Here is a 23,058-nt window from a genome sequence, read left to right as displayed (position 1 = left end):
GCAAGGTTATCGAGATAGGATGATAATAAGTTGGGGGATAGAGGAAAGAGTCTGAAAGGGGAGCTGTTTTTAAAATCTAATTGCACAATATAACCCAAATGGAATAATGTATACCCAGTTTTTTAGAACTACATAATACACAGAAAATAACCTCTCATGTCTGAAAGCTATTAAGAATAGATATGGCAAGCACAATGGCTACTTCATTGCATTAGGAAAAATGTCAACTGTAGTGAATGGATAAAAAAAAAAAAGGCAGCATTTATATAATAACATCAAGGATAATTTTTGTATTGGATGATTTTTATAATGCTGCAATTATCTCACTAGAAAGGTATAATGTAACTTAACAGGATCCCAGCTATGACTCCGTTTCCTGACACACAGATAAGTACAATTCTGCTACCACTGAAGTCAAGGAGAAAAGAACCATTAACTTCAGAAAAGTTATCTCAGGTCCAAGGTAAATGGAGACCTACAGAACAAAACTGTATTGATATTATGGGAGACCATCATTATTTTTCCAGCTCTGTGTGAGAGGAAGCTCTTTTACTGTAGCAGGATTTCTAAATATTTCCTTGAGATTGCACCCTTAGATTGCACAGAACAAAAATGAAATTTTGTGTACTCTGAAAACTTACATAAACTTAAGACCTGACACTGCATTCATAGTCTGCAACTTATTTGATTAAATCGAGTCTGCAGACAACAGCTGAAACTTCTTTGATTCAGTGGTGAAAATCACACTTCTTTCAGCAGGAGCAAGATTAGGCCTGATTTTGCCTAACAAGCTACACAGTGTAACAAATTATAGTAGAATCAATTATTTAACATTGAACTACACATAAGGCAAAGACTTTTGCTGTAGCATGTACTCTCTATTTTCGCAGGCAGTGTTTTAAATGGCCAGTGGTTAATGAAGTTAAAATGGGTATATATTGTTATTGTCTTTTCTAAATAAAAGATATTGGCTGATTTAAAAAAAATAAAAATGTTTTCTAGCTATTGGCAGAGGAAAAGTGAAATTATATTCTCCCCCAGCATAAAGTGTTTTCAGATCTACTCACCACCAGAGCAGGTTTCTTCTAGCAGTACCCATGAATGAACAAAAGCAGAACAGCTCTGTGCCAGCTTATGATTTGGCATTAGGAGTTCATTGTGCTTTTCTCTGTCATTATTTCCACAAACTCCACAGGTCTTTCCTCTCATCCATGAAGCAACAGTAACCTGTAAAATAGCACGTATTTGTGGTGAATACTGAAGTGTTGGTCTGTTACATTGCCAAGGTACTAAACAGAAAGAAAGCAGTAACCTTGAAAGCCAGCCCAATACCTTAAGGACCACGCCATCAAAGGTCACATGCTTCAGTCCGTGTGTTGGAACTTCCACAACAACTGTTGTTCCACTTTTGGAAATTTTAACATTGTCTGTAAAAAGATGATGAATTGTAAGGTGATGAGTAGCACAAAATACACCATAATGCAACCGTAACAAATTTTCCTTCACAATAATTTTGCTGCTACAGTTGATTATTTTTTTTTTTTTTTTTTGTGGAGAGAGAAAGCAAAAATAGAAGAAATTATCTCTTTATTTGTGAAAATACTCTATTTCTGTTCCCTATAGTTGAAACTGAATTTTGTATCCAGTCTGCTAAATCTTGAAAAGATTATGACATTGGTGGGGCTCCAGCTAAGTATCTGAACCAAAGCACCTAACTGTGACTACAAGAACTTTTTTTTCTAAACAATCACCAACCTGGACATTCTGTGTATATACATATATATAACCTGTCAGTTATACTGGAGGAAATAAGGGTATATACATATACTGTACAAAACCAGGAGTTAAGTCAATACAAATCTGAAGAAACTAAAGTATCTGTTTTTTTCTTTGCATTAATCCCACTCATGGTTTCTTTACATTGAGATTTTTCTGTGGAATTTATAGAAAAATCTTAAAGATAGTTAGTTTCCATGTTAGCCCTTGAAAAGTGGGTATCTCAGCTTACCTTTCTCATACTCAGAAACTCCACTTTGTGATAGAACTGGTTCTTCATTGCACGTCACAAGGAGAGATGAATTTCTGGCAGGAGAGATTGCAATGTTCCTTCAGAAAAAAAAAAAAAAAGAAGAAGAAACTAGTGGTTAATTTAAAGTGTGAAAAGTAAAGATATTTGTGACTAAATCTAACAGAGAACCAATCTGAATATCTGATTTTTGAATGAATGAATGAGCTGTTCTCTTTCTGAAGTGCAAAATTAATTGGAACTTTGATTTTTGAGAGCCAACCTTTAAAGAAAAGACAGTGTGGAGACTTAATGAGCATCTTATCAGAAAATACTGGCTGTGAAACTGAAGACATGAGTAACTAAACCAAAGAGTCTCAGATGAAGATTCCTTCTGGAAACCCTGTTTTGCCTCAAATATCCAATTGCAAACCACTTTCACCTAGGAGTTAGACATCTCCCATCCCCAGACTAACTCCCTGAAACTTTATACATAATTCCTGAGCCCTCAGGATGAGCCACACTTACGCTGAAGTGGTATTTATGTGAACCTCTCTTGAGAAAGACTGAGAATCAACCTTTCTTGTAGTAATGATGAATTTTGGGTGTTCAGTACAGTCCTGGACCACTATCAGGTTGCAGCTTTTATTGAAAGAATATGTATGGCTCACACGATCAAATGTTTTGAAATCTCCCTCTCTGACTTCACATGTGGCTGCAAAACAAAACCAGAAAAGAAATGGTAGATGTGACAATGGCATACCTGTTCCTGCAAAGTTTTGAAAGATTGAACTACCCCACAAACAGGAAAGAAACTTATCATCTCCTTGGCAGAAGCTTTCAATGCTGCCGGAGTCTGTAAGGACAGGATAGCACTACAGAATAACTACCAGATATAGACCATACTTGTATTGGTTTTGCTTACACGGTCGAGGAAACAGGAACTAAAATGTACCATATTCTTGAGAAACTAAACCCAGTAACTAACCATGATAAGAAGTAGTTCACATTTCCCACAGAAATGCTAGACACCAACCATCTAAGACTCGCATGATTCCTTTTTGAAGAAAATTAACTGGCCAGAAAATACATGATCTGTCTTGTACCCATTCTCTGATGCCTCTCAATGCAGAGATGGCATCTTTATGTGGGGGTCAAAAGACAACCTCTAGTCCCTGCAGACAGGAGCAATTCCTGAACTCTGAATATTTACATCAGTTTGAAGTCTCTTCATTCACCTGCCAACAAATATGCTTCTAAGTGAAGGAACAAGCTGTTGAGAAAGCAGGGTTAGAGACACTATGCCTCCCTGTAAGACCACTACAAGGAAAGGCAAGTCCCAGTCATGGCAGAGAACGGATCTACAAACATTGCTTATTCATGAGAAAAGCATATAAGTAATATTTACATTGATCTTCTTGTGCTATTTGTGAAGCTATTTCAGGAAATAAATTCCAGGCAGTGATATCTCGAGTCTCGTAAGGTGGAGATGGGCCTAAGGGCAGAGTGAATGGCATTCGGAGTGCCTGATAGTAAAGTGTTACCTGAAAAAGCAGAAATGAAAATACATTATGATAAATTGAACTATATTGCTCAATATGTGACTGCAAACAAAAAAAGACTCTTATCTTAAAAAAAAATAATATCTCGAAGACGCATTTATACAATTGCAGTTGTATTTGTCTCTCCAGGATGCACCAAAACCTTAAGCTTTTTTGAGGAATCATTGTATTCTCTTCTAGTCATACTTATTGACTTTTTGAGAAATTAAGGACATTGGAAAGTAAATGACATATATGAAGTGATAATTAAGTGACTTCTTAAAAAATAAAGTAGCAAGTAACTAAGTTGATGGATGCGTTTGGAAAATTGAACAGCATCCATTACAGGCTTAAAACTGGCATGATGAGCATTGGGGTAGGATCCCTCACTGTAGCTACAAATTACATTTACCAAGAGAATCAAATTAATGCCTAGTGTGCCTACTTCTTCATTATCATATATTAAAGATCCTGCAATGCTGAAACACCACAGAAGGTTAAAGACACACTAATTTCTCTGTGTATGAAAAGCTAGCTGTTATTAATTTGCCAGAGATCCATAGGGGAAATTTTTCAAAGCTGTGCATAGGGATTTGTTGGACAAGGACCAATTAATCAGTGGGATTCTGCAGATCCAGCCTGTGCAGACTGCTCTGAGAGTGTAACTAACTGCTCCAGTTTGGTTAAAGCAGAGTTGTATTTGTGGCTGTCCTAACTTGCTCGCACCTATCTCATCAAGCATGGTTACTGCAGATGTGGCACCCATGTGCCAGCGCAGATAGATGCTGTACGTGGTTGCAATAGAGTGCAAGGTGGTCTCAAGGCCTCCATTACCTGCTCTGAGACCCCTATACGTCCCACAGAACTAGTCACGCTGGGAAAAATGAACAAAGTTGTGAGTGAGGAGCAGTCATACTTGAGACAATTTGGGCCTAACTGCTGTTCTCAGCGTGGAAAGGCGGCATTTGACTACTGAGTCTGATTTCAACTTACTGCTGCATTGCACCAAAGCAGCACAAAATCAAAAGTACTCCTGTATTTATTTCAAGATCCATATAATACAGTCAGGTATAAAGCAGCTTCTCTAAAAGGGAATGTTTTGCTTTTTTTTTTTTTTTACATTAAGTATCAAAATGTTATTAGTTGAAATTCCATTCAAGGTAAGGAAAAAGAAAATAAAAATTGACACATACCCCAGGAGCTTTAATTACTGTATCAATTGTTCGTGGAGATGTTGCAGCTGCCCTTACTATAAATTCATGAGATGGATTTCTCTGATGTGCTTCTGAGAAGCCCAATACGAGTGCTGCACCAGGAACGTATTGCATGAGTCTAGAGATAACAAGATGTGACAAAATCGGGTACATGAGCAAAAGCAGACATGGGAGGATGAGGACTACTGGCAGTACTGAAAAATCAGGGAAACAATGGAAGAACTGAAAAGTCAAAGAAATAATACTTTGGGTCAAATTAAAGGGTTGATTTTACCCAGAGGAAACACATTTGCTTTATTTTTCTCATTTGAACTGGATATTTTTTGGGACCGAATAGAAGAATATTTCAAAATGAAAAGGTATTTTGAACTGAAATACCAAATCATTTAATATGGAAAGCGAAATGAAACATGTAAGGTTTTTTAAATATTTGGGGGATATCTTTTATTATGAAATATGTGGAGAAAGTAGAACACATTTACAAAATACTTTCATGCCACTGAACTTATATTTTACATCCAAAAAAACCCCAAACATATTTGGATTGAAAAATCTCATCCATTCCTTTCAGTGATTCTATAAGAAAGGCAAAAGAACAACTTTGGAAAGAACAAATAACATACGCTGTGCTTGTCTTTTTTATCCAGGATGGAAGACTTCCCCATTGCACCTTCAGCTGCACGGCCGGCTTCCTCGCCAGTTGGCCTGTGGTAGCCACAGCTGCTATCCTGTAGTCCCGGCACTCCTTGCCCCACCTTAGCCTGGCCTTTACAAACAGGGAAACAGTCACCCAAATTTCAGGAAAGAATCATAGAAACACACTTGACCATTTAAAAATGCAAGTTTTTCTTCTTTCCTGAAACTTCACATTGATTTTTAATGTTTCCTAGTCTTTTTCTTTCTTTCTTTTTTTTTTTTTTTTTTCTATCAATAATGCTCACAGAGAAATTTTGACTACATCCGGAAAAATCTGAGGCATAATAGAAAAAAAGCTTGCTAGGCTGCTAGGCTGTACAGAACTACTGGTACATGTTCCTGTCTCAAAGCAGCCCCTGAAACATCAGGTTTGTCATAATTTCCTGAGATTTCGTTAGACTTGGTAACTTCATAATCAATATGTATTTTTTCCTAGAAGATGACTGCACAATAATTGTTATTAGCCTTCACCAATACCTCTTGGCTTGAACACCCCCTCCTCCTTCCAATACTGAAATATCATGCTGATTTTGTTAATTGCAGCTCTGAAAAGCAGAGGTTTGTAAATTGTTACGCAAAGATATCTTGCATTAAAAGTGCAGCACAGGGAGATGTGAAAAAAATACAAGACCTGTTCTGTCATTTACGATGCTCTCTCAGGCATCAACCCATTACCCACCTTTTCTTTTTACATCTTTTCATATAATTCCTAAGAAATAAAACATTTCAAATGCATTTGGGTTATGAGTCTTCTGAAAAGAATTATACAGAGAAAACCAGCCAGATTACCAGACAAGCAAACTCACAGTACAGCAAATTATAAATAGGTAGTAATGAAGAAGTCAATTTTTCAAACATTTGTTATACTTCTGCTGGTCATATTTTGATGTATCTTGAAAGCCAATATCTTTTTTTGCCAGATTTTGAAGTGGCTGATTTTTATTTTTTTTTTTTTTTTTTTTTTTTTAATTCAGAAGAATAGTGAAAGATAGGAACATTTTCTGAAATTTCACAAACTTCGTGAAACATTTCAAAATATGTATGTTTTCCTGTTTAGGTCTCCCAGTCAGCAGGTGCTCTGTGCTTGTTCAAAAAACTCCGGGCTTTTTAGATGTCTCTGGGGGCGAAGCTTACCTGTGCTTTCAGAGGCAGTACTACAGCGTCAGCACACGCTTTCCAATTGGTTTCAGCCAGCTGAACCACAACTAGTTGCACATCAACTTTGGCAGCATCAGAACGAACATATGCTGTAGCTTGATAACCTTGATTTCTGTTGTCACTCCTTACTGCCTGTGCCACAATCGTAATGCCAGGTGGAATTACATCTCCCAGGAAGTTGCGCTGAAAAACAACCCCCAACCATCTGTGCTTAAGTACTTCTGTGTGTTCACTGGAGAGCCTACAGTCCGGTGTATGTGCACTGATAGTAGGAAGCAGCCCTCGTACTTCATCAGTTTAGTTTGCAGATCATATTTCTATATCCCCAATATTTAATGATAAATCTGGCTGGAATCTTGATTATTTCATTACCACCAGGAATTTTCAAAGACATGATTGTTTTGACAGGAGGGATTCCAAGATTCTTCCAAACTATCTTTATGGAAGTAGTAAGATTTTGTTCATTTTTAAAATCTTTTAAATAGCTGCCTACAATATACACTAGATAGCTTCCTTCACAACATATTTTACTATGCTACAGCTCCTTCAAACCAATTGATTATTTTCAAATCCTTCTTAGTGGCAGAGTTCCCATAGACATTACCTACATTTGCAGAGCTATTTATTCTATTTTATAGAATTGTACTTAGTACAATTATAGAATGCTAAGTGTGTAATAAAGATAAAGATGATATGTGCTTAATGGGACTTTACATTTAGCAATCAGTTATGACCATGCAGACCCTGATTTTAGTTAGACGCTGCATGCAGTCATAACCTCAGGTCTACATCTAAAAATAACCAGACTTAAAAAAAATCTTTTAATAAAACTTACTTGTTTCCTCCCCATTTTTATCTTAATGCAATTTATTTTGCATTTTGGGCTTTCATAGGAAAAAGAAAATTCTTTCCCCTGTAACTTACAACTCCATTCCCTTCCATTTTTATAATTTCCAAATCCAGGCTTTCACTTATTGCAAATACCTTTGGAAACGAAGGAAAATACAACCCAAGAAACCTGCAAACAAAAACCTCAAAACCAAGGGAGTTTGGAAAAAATGTTTTCACGGGGGGAAAATGTCTCAACAGACTTTGACTTTCAATGTACAGACATGACTGGCAGCGTGCTCGCTGAGCCCAGCCCCTCAGCTGGTCCGAGCGCCAGCGCCTCTACAGCTCCTGCCCAGCGGCATGCAAAGCCCGGCTGCTCCTTCGTGCCACACAGTCATACCTCACGCGTGAGGCTGGAACCATGGCTGTGGTGGACGCTGACCTCTCCGCTCGTGTGGCTTCTCCTTGAGCTGCGGCCAGCATCTTCTCCATGGCGGTGGCTGCTGCTGCTGCTGCTGCCACTCGGGCGACTGCTCCTGCTGCCGCTGCTGCTGCTGTTGCTGTGGCTGCTTCCCAGTTCAGAGGAAGATGACGATGAGGTGCTTGATATCTCCCGATCTGGATGCTATGAAACAAAAATAAGTTAAAAAGCTAGCCAAGAAGTGGCCTCTAGTTTTACAGCGTAGAGCTGTCTGTGGAACGCACAGACTTAGACATATCTACCGTTATTTTAGTTATCATGTGCAGACATGAAACATGTTGGGTAGGAACGTGCCTCGGATCCACCTGGACCTCTCTGCTGATAGGAAGGCTTGCGTAGACAGTGATTGCAAATGGCAACATCACATTGTCCAGCTCTAATATTAGGGAAAATTACACTTAAGAAGTGGTCAAACATGTCCATTTTTTTAGGGGAAAATAATAAAAAAAGAGATTGCAATGTAATTAAACCCCCTGTATATCATCTTCCTCTTTTACAGGCAGGATGCATAATAACTTTACAAGTAACACCTACAAAAGCCACTATATTATCATCCTTCTGATAGCTACTTAAAACACCACTGTGCCATAATGCATGCTGAACCTGGTTTCTGATACAATCTACATACCTGATGATTTTGCCATGATTGCCTAAAAAATGTGGACACAGCTATTCCCATTGGAAGATCCTGCTGTTTTGTAATTCCCCCACGGTCTTTGTTAACTTAGCTTTAGCTGCATTGTACAGCACCTAGCCCAAAGGAGTTCTGACCCAAATCTGAGGATTCCAAGTGCTGCAACAACAGAAGGTTGTAGTGTAATAGTCAGTATCTTCATAATAAATCTGGTTATTTTGGCCATCGTCAATGTTGACAGTGGACAGTATGGAATGCTTAAGTGAAAGGAACCAAAGCAAGCCCTTCAGTAATATGCCTGATCATATCAACTGTAGCCACCATGGGAATGTGCACTTGAATTAGGGACCTACCCAACGGATGCGAGCAGACCTGAAGTGGAGCCGATATACTTTTGGAAGGTGATATTCCTGCAAAATTCCAAAATAAGTTGTTACCTACAGCTCAGTAAGGATCACATCCTAGCAGAAGTCAAAGCATTAGAAAATTTTACCCATTCTGTAGAAACGTCGTAACTACCATGACTGGGTAACTGGGACTTAAGGTGTTTTGTCTCAGCTTGTTTGTCATATTTGCTGTGGCGATGGGAAGCACCAGTGTTTTCACTGCTGCTGCTGGTGCCACTGCTGGTACTTCTGCTGCTACTCTGTGTTTTAGGCTTCTGCTCACGTCCACTTGTCTTTCCTTCAGCAGCACTGGCATGTGGAAATTGTGTGGTCTTGGACTGCTTCTTAGCCTTATGCTTTATACCAGATGCTTTGCTACTGCTGTTGCTGCTGCTGCTGTTGCTGTTACCTGTGCTGCTACTGCTGCTGCCTTTGCTGCTGCTACTGCTGCTCTTAGGACTACTACTACCACTACTACTACCGCTGCTACTGCTACTTTTGCTGCTACTACCACTGCTACTGCTGCTTTTGCTGCTACTACTGCTGCTTTTGCTGCTCCTACTGCTACTTTTGCTGCTACTACCGCTGCTTTTGCTGCTCCTACTGCTACTTTTGCTGCTACTACCGCTGCTACTGCTGCTTTTGCTGCTACTACTGCTACTTTTGCTGCTACTGCTGCTTTTGCTGCTACTATCGCTGCTACTGCTGCTTTTGCTGCTACTATCGCTGCTACTGCTGCTTTTGCTGCTACTACCGCTGCTACTGCTGCTTTTGCTGCTACTATCGCTGCTACTGCTGCTTTTGCTGCTACTACCACTGCTACTGCTGCTACTACTGCTGCTGCTACCACTGCTGTCCCCAAAGGGGTAGAATTTCTTTCCTTTGGCTTTGGTCAGTCTTGCTTTCAGATTTATCTTGGTGCCTCCCTGTGATGCTCTGTTGTCAGAGTCGCTGCTTGAGGTGCTGCTCGTTGTACTTTCGGAAGTTCCACTGGTGCTGCTGGCACTGGAGGATGAACTTCTGGATTTTCTCGTCCCCTAGTCAATGGTACCATTGGAAAAACAAAATTATTTTTCTGTGTTCCTGCAGAAGGCTGTAAGTAAAATCAGATACAGAGAGCTATGAATCTCTGTGCTGCCTTAGAAGACAAGCTGCAGGCCTGATAGCATTCTTGCAATACATCACAATAAGGCAAATTAATAAAAATGTATTAAACCCACACATATGTAGAACAATATCCCGAACACTTTTGTGATATTGAACATGTGTAGAAATTGTTGATCATACAATTAAATGTAATGTTGGTAATAACAGTGCTGTGGCTATCTCAGGGCAAGTTGTGTAGGTAGGTGTCATACTTTTTTGCTACAGTTGTAATAGCCAGAAAGAACAGGCTATCTTTTGGGCACACAACAGCTATTTTGTGTCTTACGAGACATTTTTGGAAAAACCTGCAAAATCTGCTCTTTCTCATGTCCTTGAGCTGGAGAAGAGATGAATGCAAACCAAAGACACACGGAAAGACTTGTGTACCCAAAAGCCTGTCTTTATCATCCTATTTTATATACTATCTAAACAAAGGAAGGTACTTAGTAAGAGAAATATAAATAATTAAGCTTTGTGCAACGTCTCCCACAAATTGAGAAATGGATTTTTGCAGCAGTACCTGGACATCAGTATCATCAAGGATTTTCTTCACTCTTTTAAGCACTCCTTTGTTGGAAGACACTTGTGCCTTTGGATCTTCAAATGTTACTAAACGTACCACTTTCGTAGGAGCTTGGTCTCCTGCTTGAATTGTGACTTGTATTTTTTCAATAGGTGCCTCTGTGTAAACTGAAATTGCATGACAATTAGTATTACTGTTATTATTAGCAACTGAATGACAGAATAAGCCAATTTTTCCTGTGATTTATTTAGCCATTTCTCCCCAAATGAAAATAAAAATGCTTATTGATTATTTTGGTATTGAGCAACTGCGCTAAAAAAACTCTGTAACAGCTAAAGCACATACTGGCAATAACCAAATTTTAAAATATTAGCATGATACTAGATTCTTTTCAAGTCAATAAACAGAATGATCAGCAGATTTAAGTCACATGAATTGGATTGCTTAACTAGATAACACTGTGGGATAGTGAATTAGGCATCAGAGAGTGAACTGAAGCTCAACTCCTGAATTGTAAAGAATGGCCCGATGGTTAGGCCATTAGTCTGACACTTAGGAGACCTAGACTCGGTGGCCTGCTGTGCTTTTACTTCCTATGATCATGGATTAAGACATTAAGGACTAGATCCTAGCAGGGTTAATCCATAATTCCCTTTAAGAGTCTGGGTTTTTAGAGTGTAGCTACAGGACACTGCATCAGATCTGTTGCCCATGTCCAATTGCTCTGTGCTTGCATCCCAAATCCAATGATTCAGGATGCATCAGACATGCTCTGCCGGCACAGATCAGCTCCGCGTGAGGCTGACCATGCCGAGTGGCATTGCTGGGAGAGCTGGGAAATCGCTGCTCGGATGAGTGCGGGAGAAACTGATTCCTGCTACAAGCATAGTCTGTTGCCGGTACTGGCAGGGCTGGTAGGTCTAATGGTAGTTTTAGTGGTACTTAAGATACAAAAGATATATATGAACATATACAAATATATACATGTATATACACACGCCCCTACCCACCCACCCATTACTTTCTTTTTTGTGCACAGTTGTATTTACCTGGCTTGAAGCTCAGTCTTAGGGTGTGCTCTCCAACTAGGTAATAAAGCGGCACATTTTTGATAAATGCTGCATGTATGCTTTTCCTCTCAACGCACACTTGAACCCCGAATGTACTTGCATTGGAGCACATGGACTGAACAAATGGCTCTTTTTGGGAAGAAGACTGTCCAAAGGAAAAGGCATTTCCTGATGAAACGTCATCTGCAGCCTGTCTGCCCTATTAGATAATACACATGTCAAGTTAAAATGGCCAACAGTAAGAGGAATACTTGCATGTTACGAGTCCTGTTTTGGCAACAGTTATATGTATTCTGCAGGAAAAAAATCAAACAGTTTATTTGAAATAGCAAGGCAAGGGCATGACATAGGACAACTTAGTTTTCAATTGGACAAAATTATCAGCTAAATGGCTTGATTAGACTATCCAGGGTAAAAAGAGCTTCAGGCTATAAGAATGGAAAATTATATCACAAATTAATTCTGAATAATTAACTTTGTTTTCTTGGAGTATTTAACAGTGTTAACATGTTCTTGATAAATCTGAATGTGCTCTAGACTGGCTAGAGTTCTTTCCTTTGATTTTTCATTGGGTCAAACAACAGCCCCTTCATCTATGTCCATGAAAATTCTGTCTCTGTTGAGGTCTGACATGAATGTGAGACTATATCGACTAGATGGTCAAAGCATATCAGATGTTAGAAATTTCCACTCAAAACTATGTAATTTACATGTGCTAAGCAACGCTTGCAGAAGAACAAATTAAAATTAATTAAAATTGGAATCAAATCCATGAAATGAAAAGTACGATTTCCCAGAGCAACGAAGCAAATAGCTAAAGACACGTAATCATAAGCTTTCATTTCACATGTAATACAGGTCTGCAATTAATTTTTTACTCAGTTTATCATGTTTCACAAGATTCCAAACTTGTGTGAACCCCACTGAAAAACTGGAATTTTAATAGTAATATTTTCTTTCCAAAGGAAACTCTAATGAAACTGGGAAATGCTCCAGTTACTGCCACTTTTCAGTTGCTGTTCATTTAAGAATAACTGCAGAATACTGAATTTTCAGGAAGGGCAGCACAGAGGCACAACGCAGAACAACTTTGCTTGTTCCAGGACATTGGAAACTGCTCTCACTGATGGTATATTTGCCTATTGACTTCTCCACAGGAAAGTGCTGCACTCATCCTCTGTTCATCTTTTATATTATCTGAAAACCCTTCAGAGTTGCAGGACAACAATGAAACCAAAACAGGACAGTGTATTCCTCACCTCTGTCAGTCTTTCACTGAACAAATTGCACAGTGATGCCTTCACAATGCTGCCCATCATAGAAAGTCTGTACTGATTTTTACGGAAAACTGGAGCTTGGGAAGTCATTTGACTTGACACACAAATGGCCATCCATCCTTGAATCAAGATGCTTATAAGTATTACATGTGGCTCTACAAGTCGAGCAATGGAGCAACTTATGGAACATTTGTGGCTGCCCCAGGAATGTGATGCTTGCACAATGGTTGCAAAGTATTTTAAAGATTGTGGGCTGTCCTGTAGATGGCAGTGTAAAATTAATTACCAAAGAAAATGCTTTTGCTTTTGAAAAAGTGTTCAAGTCTGATGTATTACACTCCAGATTTTAAAATAATGTTACTTTAGGTCCATTCATGTTACTAGGTTGAACCTGACTTGATTTGAGTGAAATAGCATTGGTCAGAGATGCATTGTACATTTTCCTATGGAAAAAAGAAATGGTCTCCCACTGATTAAAACCCTAAAAAAGAGTAGTCAGACACTACATTGCTTACCCTGATGTTATCAGTCTCGCCTGATGTAGAATCTGAATCGAAGGACATCTTCATTATATCAGGCACTGCTTCAGCTAGAAGAACTGGAGTCATCTTACTAGCAGCCAAATCCCCAATATTCCGTGTTACAGCAAATGTCTTAGAACTGCAGAATAAACATTAGAGGAAACCAGTATCGATGAAGGACTGCTGAGGAAAAGCTCTGAATAATGCCTTCTAGCAGGTATGCTGCAACAAGTACCGTACCCTGCAAATTACTTAGCAGATATTTACAGCATCTTTTCTGTTGTATTTTCAAGGACTGCTAAGAGTGAATACAAGCACGGACCAATCTCAGGGCAGATAGCTCAGTTAGTCTTTTAGAATCATGTGTACAGGTTAAAAGCATTGCAGTTGATGGGCTCTCCGTATGCCTAATACCTTGAAGAACAGCCAACTTACTTAGAAGCCTGGCTGCGTATTACACTATTAAATTTTTGAGTCTCCTATTTTGATCTTCTGGACTTTTAAAGTTTTAAACTCATCTTGTCTGTGCTCACTGCCAAACTTAGTTCTCATTTCCTTTGACATATTTGGGGAAATACTGGCATAACTTCAAAACCTGGGCACTGGTGGCTACTGAATGCTATATCCCGTGCAACTTTTCTTAGAGCAGAATTAAAGGACCCTGGAATCATCAAAGTAAGTGTTTCTAGTTTGATCTACTTTCACTGGTACTTATGGCTTGGCCAGACATCACAGAGAGATGTGTAGGAAGGTTAAGAGCCTGTTCAAGTAAATGTCTTTAGTACATTATTTCCAGTGTTGTGGACTCTAAGAGTACTCGTAAGGATCCAGAATGACTGATATCAAGTGCAGCATGAGACTGAGACTCTCATGGCTAAATATCCTGACCCTCTGGCTCCATACCCCACGTTTTCATGGAAGCTGTTACAGTACTGTGGCAACTATGAGTTTCATTTTGGGTCAGAGAAATATCTTGAATGCTGAACACTTTTGAGAGATGAAAACCTATTTCCCTCAGCTATTAGCATTGTGCTAACTCTACCTTATTAGCCGTTTATTCATGCTAACATTCAGCTTAAAATTCCCCATGTGCTGTTTCTCAGGTATGAAGTTGATCTACTAGTCCTGGGGCTTTTGTGGTAGCCTTTGTGATGGTGAATGGAAAGGTGGTCTGCAAAATGGTCTCTATTTTAGTATGGCCCACACTGTACTAACCTGAGCAATTCCAATCTCACCTATCTGAAAGATGAATTTATATTCATTTGATAGCCCTGTCTTCCTCTTGAATGCTCCTACCATGCTGTGTGCACTGTAAAGCACACAATTGCTCTTCATGTGGAACACCTCAATAAAACGTGTGTCACCTGTGGGCTTTGTTTTCTTTCCCATTTCTCTCTTTTTTTAGATAAGGACATGACAGCAACGCTCCACGCTGGGTGATAGGAGAACCTTGAAGAATGAAATCTGAAATAAAATATTCTCCCTAACAAGCTGAGGGGATAAAAGAAAATAGAAATCAACTTGCATTTCAGATGGCTCATCTGAGTAAAGAGACAAAAAGGGAAATGGTTTTTATTTTAATCCCATTCAATAATTCAAATGACCACTGAACTGCAGGCTGGGTCTCCAAGCAGAAAGCCCTGGGGTTTCTTTCCAATTTTTTTAAGCATTTTTTTATGCCAATAGTCTACTCCTGCCACCTAATGAAAGTAGAGGATCGATTCCTCCCTGTTGAGCACAGAGAGCCGACAAATGTAGCTGCATCACAGGTGACACATGTCAATGTCTGCAGAATCACACGGCACAGTAAAAATAGGCTACAAGAGTCAGCTCTGGTGCTTTAACAAGAAAAACAGTCACAAAGAAGGCCTAAAGCTATGGTATGAAAGAATCTGTTCTCTCTGATCCCACACAACGGAAAAAAAAAACTAAAAAGGAGATTTTCCAATATGTATTAGTGTATTTTTTGGATGAGACAAGAAGCTGTGCTATAGTATAAGCCAAATTCACTGCAGGGGTAAGGGACAAGCAATTCAGCTCTGTTGGGTCCACTGATGTTTCAGTGAGTGTGCCCTTACATACAGTCCTAACACGGGGACAGAAGAACTCAACATCTGTTTAAAACAACAACAACAACAACAAAATCAACAAAAAATATTTTCCCAGGTTTTATAACACAGCATGACATCGTATCTAAAGAAATGAGAAGCAAGAGACAATCCTCCAACCAGATTTTAGCTGTCTTTCTGCTATGGTGAAATGAAAATTTCTGCCTTTCCTACACATCAACCTTCTGACCTTGGTGCAAAGGTGTTAGAAAAATGGGGACTCAGGGCACCAGTCACTTATTTCCCTTCTCTGCCCCCAAGCACACTGCGCTGCCTTGCGAGCTTGCAGCGTACGCTGCCGCTTCTGCATTTGCTGCTACACACGCTGTGTACATATTGTACACAGTGCTGTAATTTCGTAATTAATCTTATAAATAAGATGCCTATGTGAAGCATTTCTGCTTAACCTACAGTTAAAAGAAGCAAAAAAGCCCTATGATACAAGCTCTATTCAAGATTATGTATATACTTCAGTAGCCTGTCATTATGAATATGTGATATATTTGCAAAGTGCATTCTCTGGCAGTTCTCCATATACTTTAATCACAGGGCTCTAATTTTCCCTGAAATTTATTTGATTTTTACTTCTTCCTGTAAATTTCATTTGAAAGTATGTTTAAGTAGCCATCTGTAGTATACTAAATAATTATGTTAAAAGAGCCTTAAAAATAACTATTATTTTTAATTAAATTTAACTTTGATAGGATTGAATTGAAACACATGCTACATATTCTCTCCGTGGTGTGATTAATTATTTTGCTCTGATTTTTGCTATAAAGAAAGTTGAGTCTGTAATGCACTGATTTGTCTTGGGAATGCAATCTCTTTATCACCAAAGTTTTCATTATTTTTTTTTCTTTAGAGTCTGTGATTGTTCACCTGAGTTTCTCTACACCTCCTGAAAATTTATATGAATCCCACAGCTGTGACAGGTTATAACCTATATGGTGTGCAGGATATAACTGAACTTAATGCTATTGAAGACTGTTTGGTTCCTGTGTCTGGATGTGAAAGATGAAGGGGAAAATAATATCACATCCCGACTAGCTTTAATGACATGGTACTATAAAAGGTAATCTACTGACCATCAAGACAAAGTGCCCAATACTAAGATATTTTGAACCGAGCTCACAAACAAATAAAAGCACAATAGCTTTCCAGAACCATTTCTTTAAATGGGGGATTTTAAACTAACAAGGGAAGGTGTGAGAATATCTCTAAAATATTGAATTCAATAGGTTCTATATTCTTTGGTGGATCTGTGCAAAAGGAAGAGAAAGTCTATGTTAAACTAAAATTTTTGACTTATTCTATATAGAATAGATATGTATCCTTTCTCTTTCTATCATCCTGCTTGTTTCTCTTCATACCTTTAAGATTTTACTTTGCTTGATTTTCGACCTCAGTGACGTTGTTCAATGCTACATTCTCTAGTTATTGCTTTGCCTTCACTTGTACTCATTGCCGCTTCATTTCTCTGTGTGGTTTCCACTGACCATTTGTTTTGTAACAGTGAACAGGAATGCTTTTTGGAGAAAAATTGATGGTGCTAAAAGTTAGCTAGTGAGTACTAGCTTTCTCATATACTTGGCATTATAGAGCTATTTCCGAGAGACTACTGCACTGTATAAATGATAATGCTGCAGGGTCTAGAGCAGAGCTTGGGCTGGAACTCATGGACTCTGCTGTAATCCCTCGTGTCTGATACTGGCTTGCTTTATGCTTTCTGGCAATGCATTTAACCCTTTCGGTGTCTGACTTGATTTCCCCTTAGGTCAAAGGAGGAAAATTACTTTGCAGGGAGGATCCTTCTGCTAACATTTGCAGCTCTGCTTAAGGCTCTAAACTCTGTATCAGTGTCCAATATTCTCATTCCAGTTCAGCATCCTTATTGAGTTCATTAATATCCTCAGACTCTCCAACAGTGACAGCTAGTGAGAGCAGGTGCCTGCTGTCCTTGATGACCTTGGGAGCAGAGTGTCCTGGTCTCCACAAGAAACTGAACAAAACAAAACATGCAGCTAACTTTTTCTCTGTGAACTGCTGAAACCCTCCCTCCTCTGCATGGAGAACCTGATTAGGATCACATTTGATGGAATGGAGGAATCATCACAGGGAGTAGGACATGATGTCAAATGCCTACTAGGATGGTCTGTGACCATTGAAGGACAAGGGAGAATAATGATTGCCCTAAATGGAGGAGACCTGCAGAGCTTCTCTGGGCCAGCAGCCATGAATGCTAATTGCAGCTGGATCAAGTAACTGAGCTCTTTTGTTACGGCTGTATTCCTAGAGCAGAAACTTGTTAACATTTCTGCGGATTGTATAATAGCTGGTTTCTGTTGTCAGTGATGCTTTTTCCTTTGTGATGAATTTTTGGCTTGTCTTTCTCAGTGTTTTTTCATATGTGTGTGTGTGTGTGTGTGAAGGTTTTCTAGGCTTTGGTCTACTGCTTTGATTCCTTGGACATACTCTTTCTGTTTCCTCCCTCTCTTTATGCTTGTATTTCCATCTGTTTTCATTTGTTTGGCATCTGGCTACAACAGTTTTCCAGAGTGCATTGTAATTGCATGCACTGATAATAAATCAAGTAGACCTAACAGGTAAGAAAACCAAACGGCAACCACAAGGAAACAAGGTAAAAACACAAGAAACCCCAAATCCTCTATGCTTCAAGGCATCACATGCAAAATATAGATGGATTATCTGTTATAACAGATAAGATTCAGCTGGCTTACATTTTACCTAGTATCTCCAGTCCGATTATAGTTATTAGATAGAAATTTTATGCCATTTGTGATTCATATAGCTTATGGGTCTCAACAGCTGAAAAATGGTCCTAAAGAGGATTTTCAGGTGAAGATCACAGGAAGCAATGCATGTTTACAAGCAAAACTTTATGTCACTTCAATTAAAATAAATAAACTACACCAATTGTTGGCAGTTACCCAAGCTGACAGTCAAAGACAAGATCTCTAAGCAAATGCTCAGTTTCATCTGGAAAGACTGCATTGCTACATGGAAAGATAATAAGTGCTTTGTCTTACCTTACGGTAATTATGTTAGTCTCATCTTTACATGGTGGTATTTCAATTTTGATGTTTTTGTCCTTCATATAGACAGTAGCAACAACATTCACAGGTACATGAGCATTCATTTTAGTGCGTGCTTCCAGCCCTGCCTGGATCGTGCGTGTGTTGATCCCCATTACAAAGGTCATCTCCTTAGCCATGCTGAAAAGGTAGAATGAGGATAAAATTATTTTCAGAAAGCAAACAGCTGTTAAATTTTTATGGTCTGTCACTTGGAAATATTATTCTTTTATTTTGTAGTAAATATTTACCTTAGACTCATTTTGGATCGCAGCTTAATGTTGGCATTTAGTAACTCAGTCAATCTGAAATCAGACTTTGGAGAAGGTGTAACCTGTGCTTGAACTATTACAAAGAAAGAAAAAAAAAAAAAAAAAGCAGCATTTTAAATCCCCTCCAATTCTAACAAGCATGCTTATATTGCTTAGGTATTGAAATACATTACCATTTCCTGCCACTTTTGTAATAGAAGAGTAATAGAAGCTGGTCTCTGTCGGGAACCCAGTGCAGGTGGGCACGATACGACGGATCTCGGAGGACAGTAAAGCCTTGGTCCACTGCCTCCCCACCCCACTTTGAAGGCTACTGATTATTCTTCTTATCGAAGGGTTTTTTTCATCAGGTCCATACCATGCCTGCAATTATAGAGTTCAACTTGTCTAAATAAGCAGAACTTTAATATCATGATCCATGTCATTAACTATGCCTCAGGGGAAACTCTGCCAGAAACTATTATAGCTAATCCTGATCAAAGTTTGACCTTATTTGCCTTGATTAATACTAAAGACAAAAACCCCTTTTGAATTAAAAGTTAAAAAAAGGGAGACAATGTCTGAAAGAAACAGTATTTTAAAGCTTTTGATGCTTAGGTGGTGGTGTTTTCGAAATGATACCTGCAGTGCATTTTGGATGGCGTCTTTATCAAGTCCACCAAAGAACAGCTCTTGGCCAAACAATTTCAAGTAGCCTGATGCAAAAGGTTTGTCACTGGAGAATGCCTTCCAGTCAGACAGCTGTGTGAGAAGAGGAAGAAAGTCTGATTCTGCATAACATTTGGGGAAGCAATACCTTAGAGATTTTCTTTTCATCGAGAATTTACCATTTTCAGGATATCCTTGAAGTTATAGTCAGTCTCCCATTCCCCATCAGGAGAGTAACCCTTAGCAAACATCTCCTGCAGCCCTTCCACCATTATTCCCACCTGTGGAAAGAAGTAAGGTGTAAATACCAATTGGATGATGGTCATAAGAAGGGATGTGAGGGCAAACTGTGGGTAGACCCAATTACCTCCAAAGGATCAGCCACTCTTCCAAGGAAATGCGTCCGTAGCTGGGACATCGCCATCATTGGAATTAAGCTGCCCGCATTATTCAATACCAAATATTTAGCTGCAAGTCCACTCATAAGGACCTCTGAACAGAAGTGGGCAGTAAAACACAGCACAGTTAGTTTTTAAAGCCACAGCGTGCAGATCGTATCAATTTACTAATTGCGTAGTTCAACTGATAAAGCATGATATGAGAAAGGCCAGAAAACCAAGCTATAAAACTGGTGTTATAAAACAGTCATAAACAGAATATTCTGCATTTTTAAACTATTAATGGGCAAAATTACAAGCCTCCTGCTCATTGCATGGTGGTTATGTTATTTTTCCAATTGCTTCTGCTATACCATTTACATCCGGTTGGATTTTGTAACGTCAGCTTATGAAATGCTTTTACGAGACGTCATTTAGGGCAACTTGACAAAGGGGATCAGAAATGAAAACAGATTTGCCATCCTTTACTAATAGTTTAGGGAAAGTGATATATACGTCCTATCAGGACAGATGGTGAGGTTTAGATTTGTCTCTCAAATGACTCAGAGGCAATTTAATACATCTACTTCCAAATGCTGTAACTCCTTACACGAAATGCATTAATTGATAAGTAATTGTTAACTATTGAGTGAACATAATTTGTGTCTATTCATTGTCTCTACTTCTGTTTTATCATCTATAATGTTCTTAGATACAGATAATCACTGCAGAGCAGAGTCATGTATTCTTCCCACTCTCGGCACGGTCCCCTTACCTAAGTTAAAGTTATCCCAAGGTTTTTCTAAGTTTCCTTATGTTTCAAAAAGAACAAGGCTGACATGCTTCCTTTCTTCCAGTCCTCATCTGTCTTCTCTTCCCACACTAACTGGAGGACAGGGAAGTATTTTAGGAGCCCCTGTGTTAAATTTCTGCTATCCTTATGTTAGACAATGGCATTTATCCTTATGTTAGACAATGGCATGTATAATAATCAAGTTATACATTGATTGCATCCCAGCACCACCAGAAATCAGCTTTGAAAATCCAGTACAGCCAGGATAATTGCAACGCCCTGGAAGATCCAGAGCAATAATTTCAGTCCCTGTACAGAAACTATTGATGAATTGTAGGAAATATATTTTCAAACATTATGAGAGGGAGTGAGTCTTTGACCTCTTTCCAGAACAGGAGTGCCTAAATTCTCAAAAATTATTTAGCCTACAGTTAAGGAAAATATTATTGCTTGGTTCAGAAATGTGGGGTGTTATGAATACTCATGCCCATATTACTTTAGTGCTACTCTCTGTGTTTCAACCAACATGTCACTTGTAAATCAACATTTTCCATGCTCTTCTGAATCTGTGTATGCAGACAGGGATCTGGATGGTCCTTTACCCTCGTTTACTCCTCACGCTAAGTTGTTTTGTATCAGATTGCTTGGACTAATTTTGATTCCTAATTTCTCAGGACAGATTCCAACTTTTAATATATTTGAGAAACAGTTTGTTGGAAAAGCAATCCACTTAGTCTACTAAATATGCATGAACTGTTATTTCACTTCATTACCTCCACTGTTCTGCTGTATGAAGCTCCTGTGCTACCCAAAGTGCTAGACACTGTCTACCTACAACATACGTGTGGTTCAAGAACAGCTCCTACAGTCAAAATACAGGTATTTATGTCACCCTGTTGATGGCAGAGGAATCAGTGGAGAACCTTTAGCAGATAGCAAGGAGACATGACAAAAGCTCAAATTTCAATGCTCATCCTATAGAAAACAAAAAGCAATGTGATGCCACACTGGGACACTACTAATAAGATGACTTGAGACTTGGAAACGTGAAGACTAGTTTTTCTCGGGATGAGCTTAGCCAGAGCAGACCTAGGTATTATGTAGACCGGACACTAGAATGAGGCATGGTACTTCTGGTAAATTTGATAAAGCTCTTTTTTTGTATCTTAACCCACTAAAACAGTTAAGAAAACCCATGGTACTTACTGATACTTGATAATAAGTGTTGCTCATAAATGATTAAGTGATTATACAGAATTCATTGACTTGAAAAGCGCAGGGATATTTTCCATACCTCAGGCACTGCATAGCACTAATGTTCTAAGAAAATATTTACCAATGGAAAATCCTACTGACACAGTCAGATGATGCACTGTAGCCACTTCACTATGAGGGTACGATGGCACCTGCATATATCTGACTAAATGCCTTGCCCCAGGGAAGAGGGAAAGAAAAACTGGTGATCAAAGAAAGCAGCCTTTCGTACCTATAAACATTAGTACAGATGTAATTATATAAATCTGTGCATACTGAGAGTCAGATTCTGTCAGTCCTAACACTGAGCAGAACCTGGGTCATCCCTTTGATTTCACTGGCACTGTGTAGAGCATGAAGCGCTATTTGTGGTGGCCGTGTGTGACGGATTCCAGATTAGAGACAGATTCAGCTGGCATTATTGCCTGTCATTAAAAATTCAGCATCTAGCACCACAAAGATCTGTGATGCTGAGGGCAGATTTTTGTTTTTAGCGAGGAAATAGGTACTGCATTACAGCCGTCACTATGGTAACTCCTCCAGAATGGACTCAGTGAAACACATTTCACCTGTGGCTAGTAGTGACAAATCAAATCAGAAAGCTGGAGGATGGATCCTCCTCCCACACCACTGTAATAGAGGACTGACTTCATTTAGCAAACCGAGTTATCCAAGACTAAGATTAGCATGTGTGAGAAAAGGATTTTGATCCTTATTCTTCAGGATGAGAGGTTTAAATATCACATATGCATGGTAACCAAATTTCTGACACTGGTCTTCACCAAGAAGTAACAGCAATTCACTGATGCACTGCATTTCCAGGCGACAGCCAGAACACAGTAATCCATTTCACATAGTCCTCTGCCAGCTACCCTCATGCATACTGCACCCTTCTTTCTCACTGTACAAAAATTCAGATAGCTTCCTTTTAAAAGCAAAAATAAGAAACGAATACCTAAAACTAGAAACAGGTATCTGCCTCTTTCTGGAAAATGTCTCTCTCCCTAAATGCATTTTAAATGGTACAAAAG

General features: G+C 38.9%; 1 protein-coding gene across 1 annotated transcript in view; it reads right to left on the bottom strand.

Annotated features, from left to right (window-relative positions):
- LOC121095876 (vitellogenin-1-like) overlaps nucleotides 1-23,058 on the bottom strand; it is a 43,346-nt gene that overhangs the window by 3,550 nt on the left and 16,738 nt on the right. The window contains exons 14-34 of the mRNA XM_040611252.1: nucleotides 19,971-20,095; nucleotides 19,783-19,884; nucleotides 19,577-19,696; nucleotides 19,129-19,318; nucleotides 18,935-19,028; nucleotides 18,639-18,824; nucleotides 13,478-13,622; nucleotides 11,665-11,884; nucleotides 10,613-10,782; nucleotides 9,599-9,983; nucleotides 9,054-9,376; nucleotides 8,914-8,970; nucleotides 7,846-8,070; nucleotides 6,591-6,797; nucleotides 5,384-5,526; nucleotides 4,740-4,878; nucleotides 3,414-3,549; nucleotides 2,534-2,720; nucleotides 2,009-2,106; nucleotides 1,333-1,427; nucleotides 1,068-1,227 (exon numbers count right to left, since the gene is read on the bottom strand). Of these exons, the coding sequence (XP_040467186.1) occupies nucleotides 1,068-1,227; nucleotides 1,333-1,427; nucleotides 2,009-2,106; nucleotides 2,534-2,720; nucleotides 3,414-3,549; nucleotides 4,740-4,878; nucleotides 5,384-5,526; nucleotides 6,591-6,797; nucleotides 7,846-8,070; nucleotides 8,914-8,970; nucleotides 9,054-9,376; nucleotides 9,599-9,983; nucleotides 10,613-10,782; nucleotides 11,665-11,884; nucleotides 13,478-13,622; nucleotides 18,639-18,824; nucleotides 18,935-19,028; nucleotides 19,129-19,318; nucleotides 19,577-19,696; nucleotides 19,783-19,884; nucleotides 19,971-20,095 (3,507 nt within the window). The remainder of the gene's footprint in view (nucleotides 1-1,067; nucleotides 1,228-1,332; nucleotides 1,428-2,008; nucleotides 2,107-2,533; nucleotides 2,721-3,413; nucleotides 3,550-4,739; nucleotides 4,879-5,383; nucleotides 5,527-6,590; nucleotides 6,798-7,845; nucleotides 8,071-8,913; nucleotides 8,971-9,053; nucleotides 9,377-9,598; nucleotides 9,984-10,612; nucleotides 10,783-11,664; nucleotides 11,885-13,477; nucleotides 13,623-18,638; nucleotides 18,825-18,934; nucleotides 19,029-19,128; nucleotides 19,319-19,576; nucleotides 19,697-19,782; nucleotides 19,885-19,970; nucleotides 20,096-23,058) is intronic.

The sequence above is a fragment of the Falco naumanni genome, chromosome 11, assembly GCF_017639655.2.
Source record: "Falco naumanni isolate bFalNau1 chromosome 11, bFalNau1.pat, whole genome shotgun sequence".
NCBI classification, from domain to species: Eukaryota; Metazoa; Chordata; class Aves; order Falconiformes; family Falconidae; genus Falco; species Falco naumanni.
Note: the sequence above shows the minus strand (reverse complement) of the source record. Positions and strands in the feature narration are given on the sequence as shown.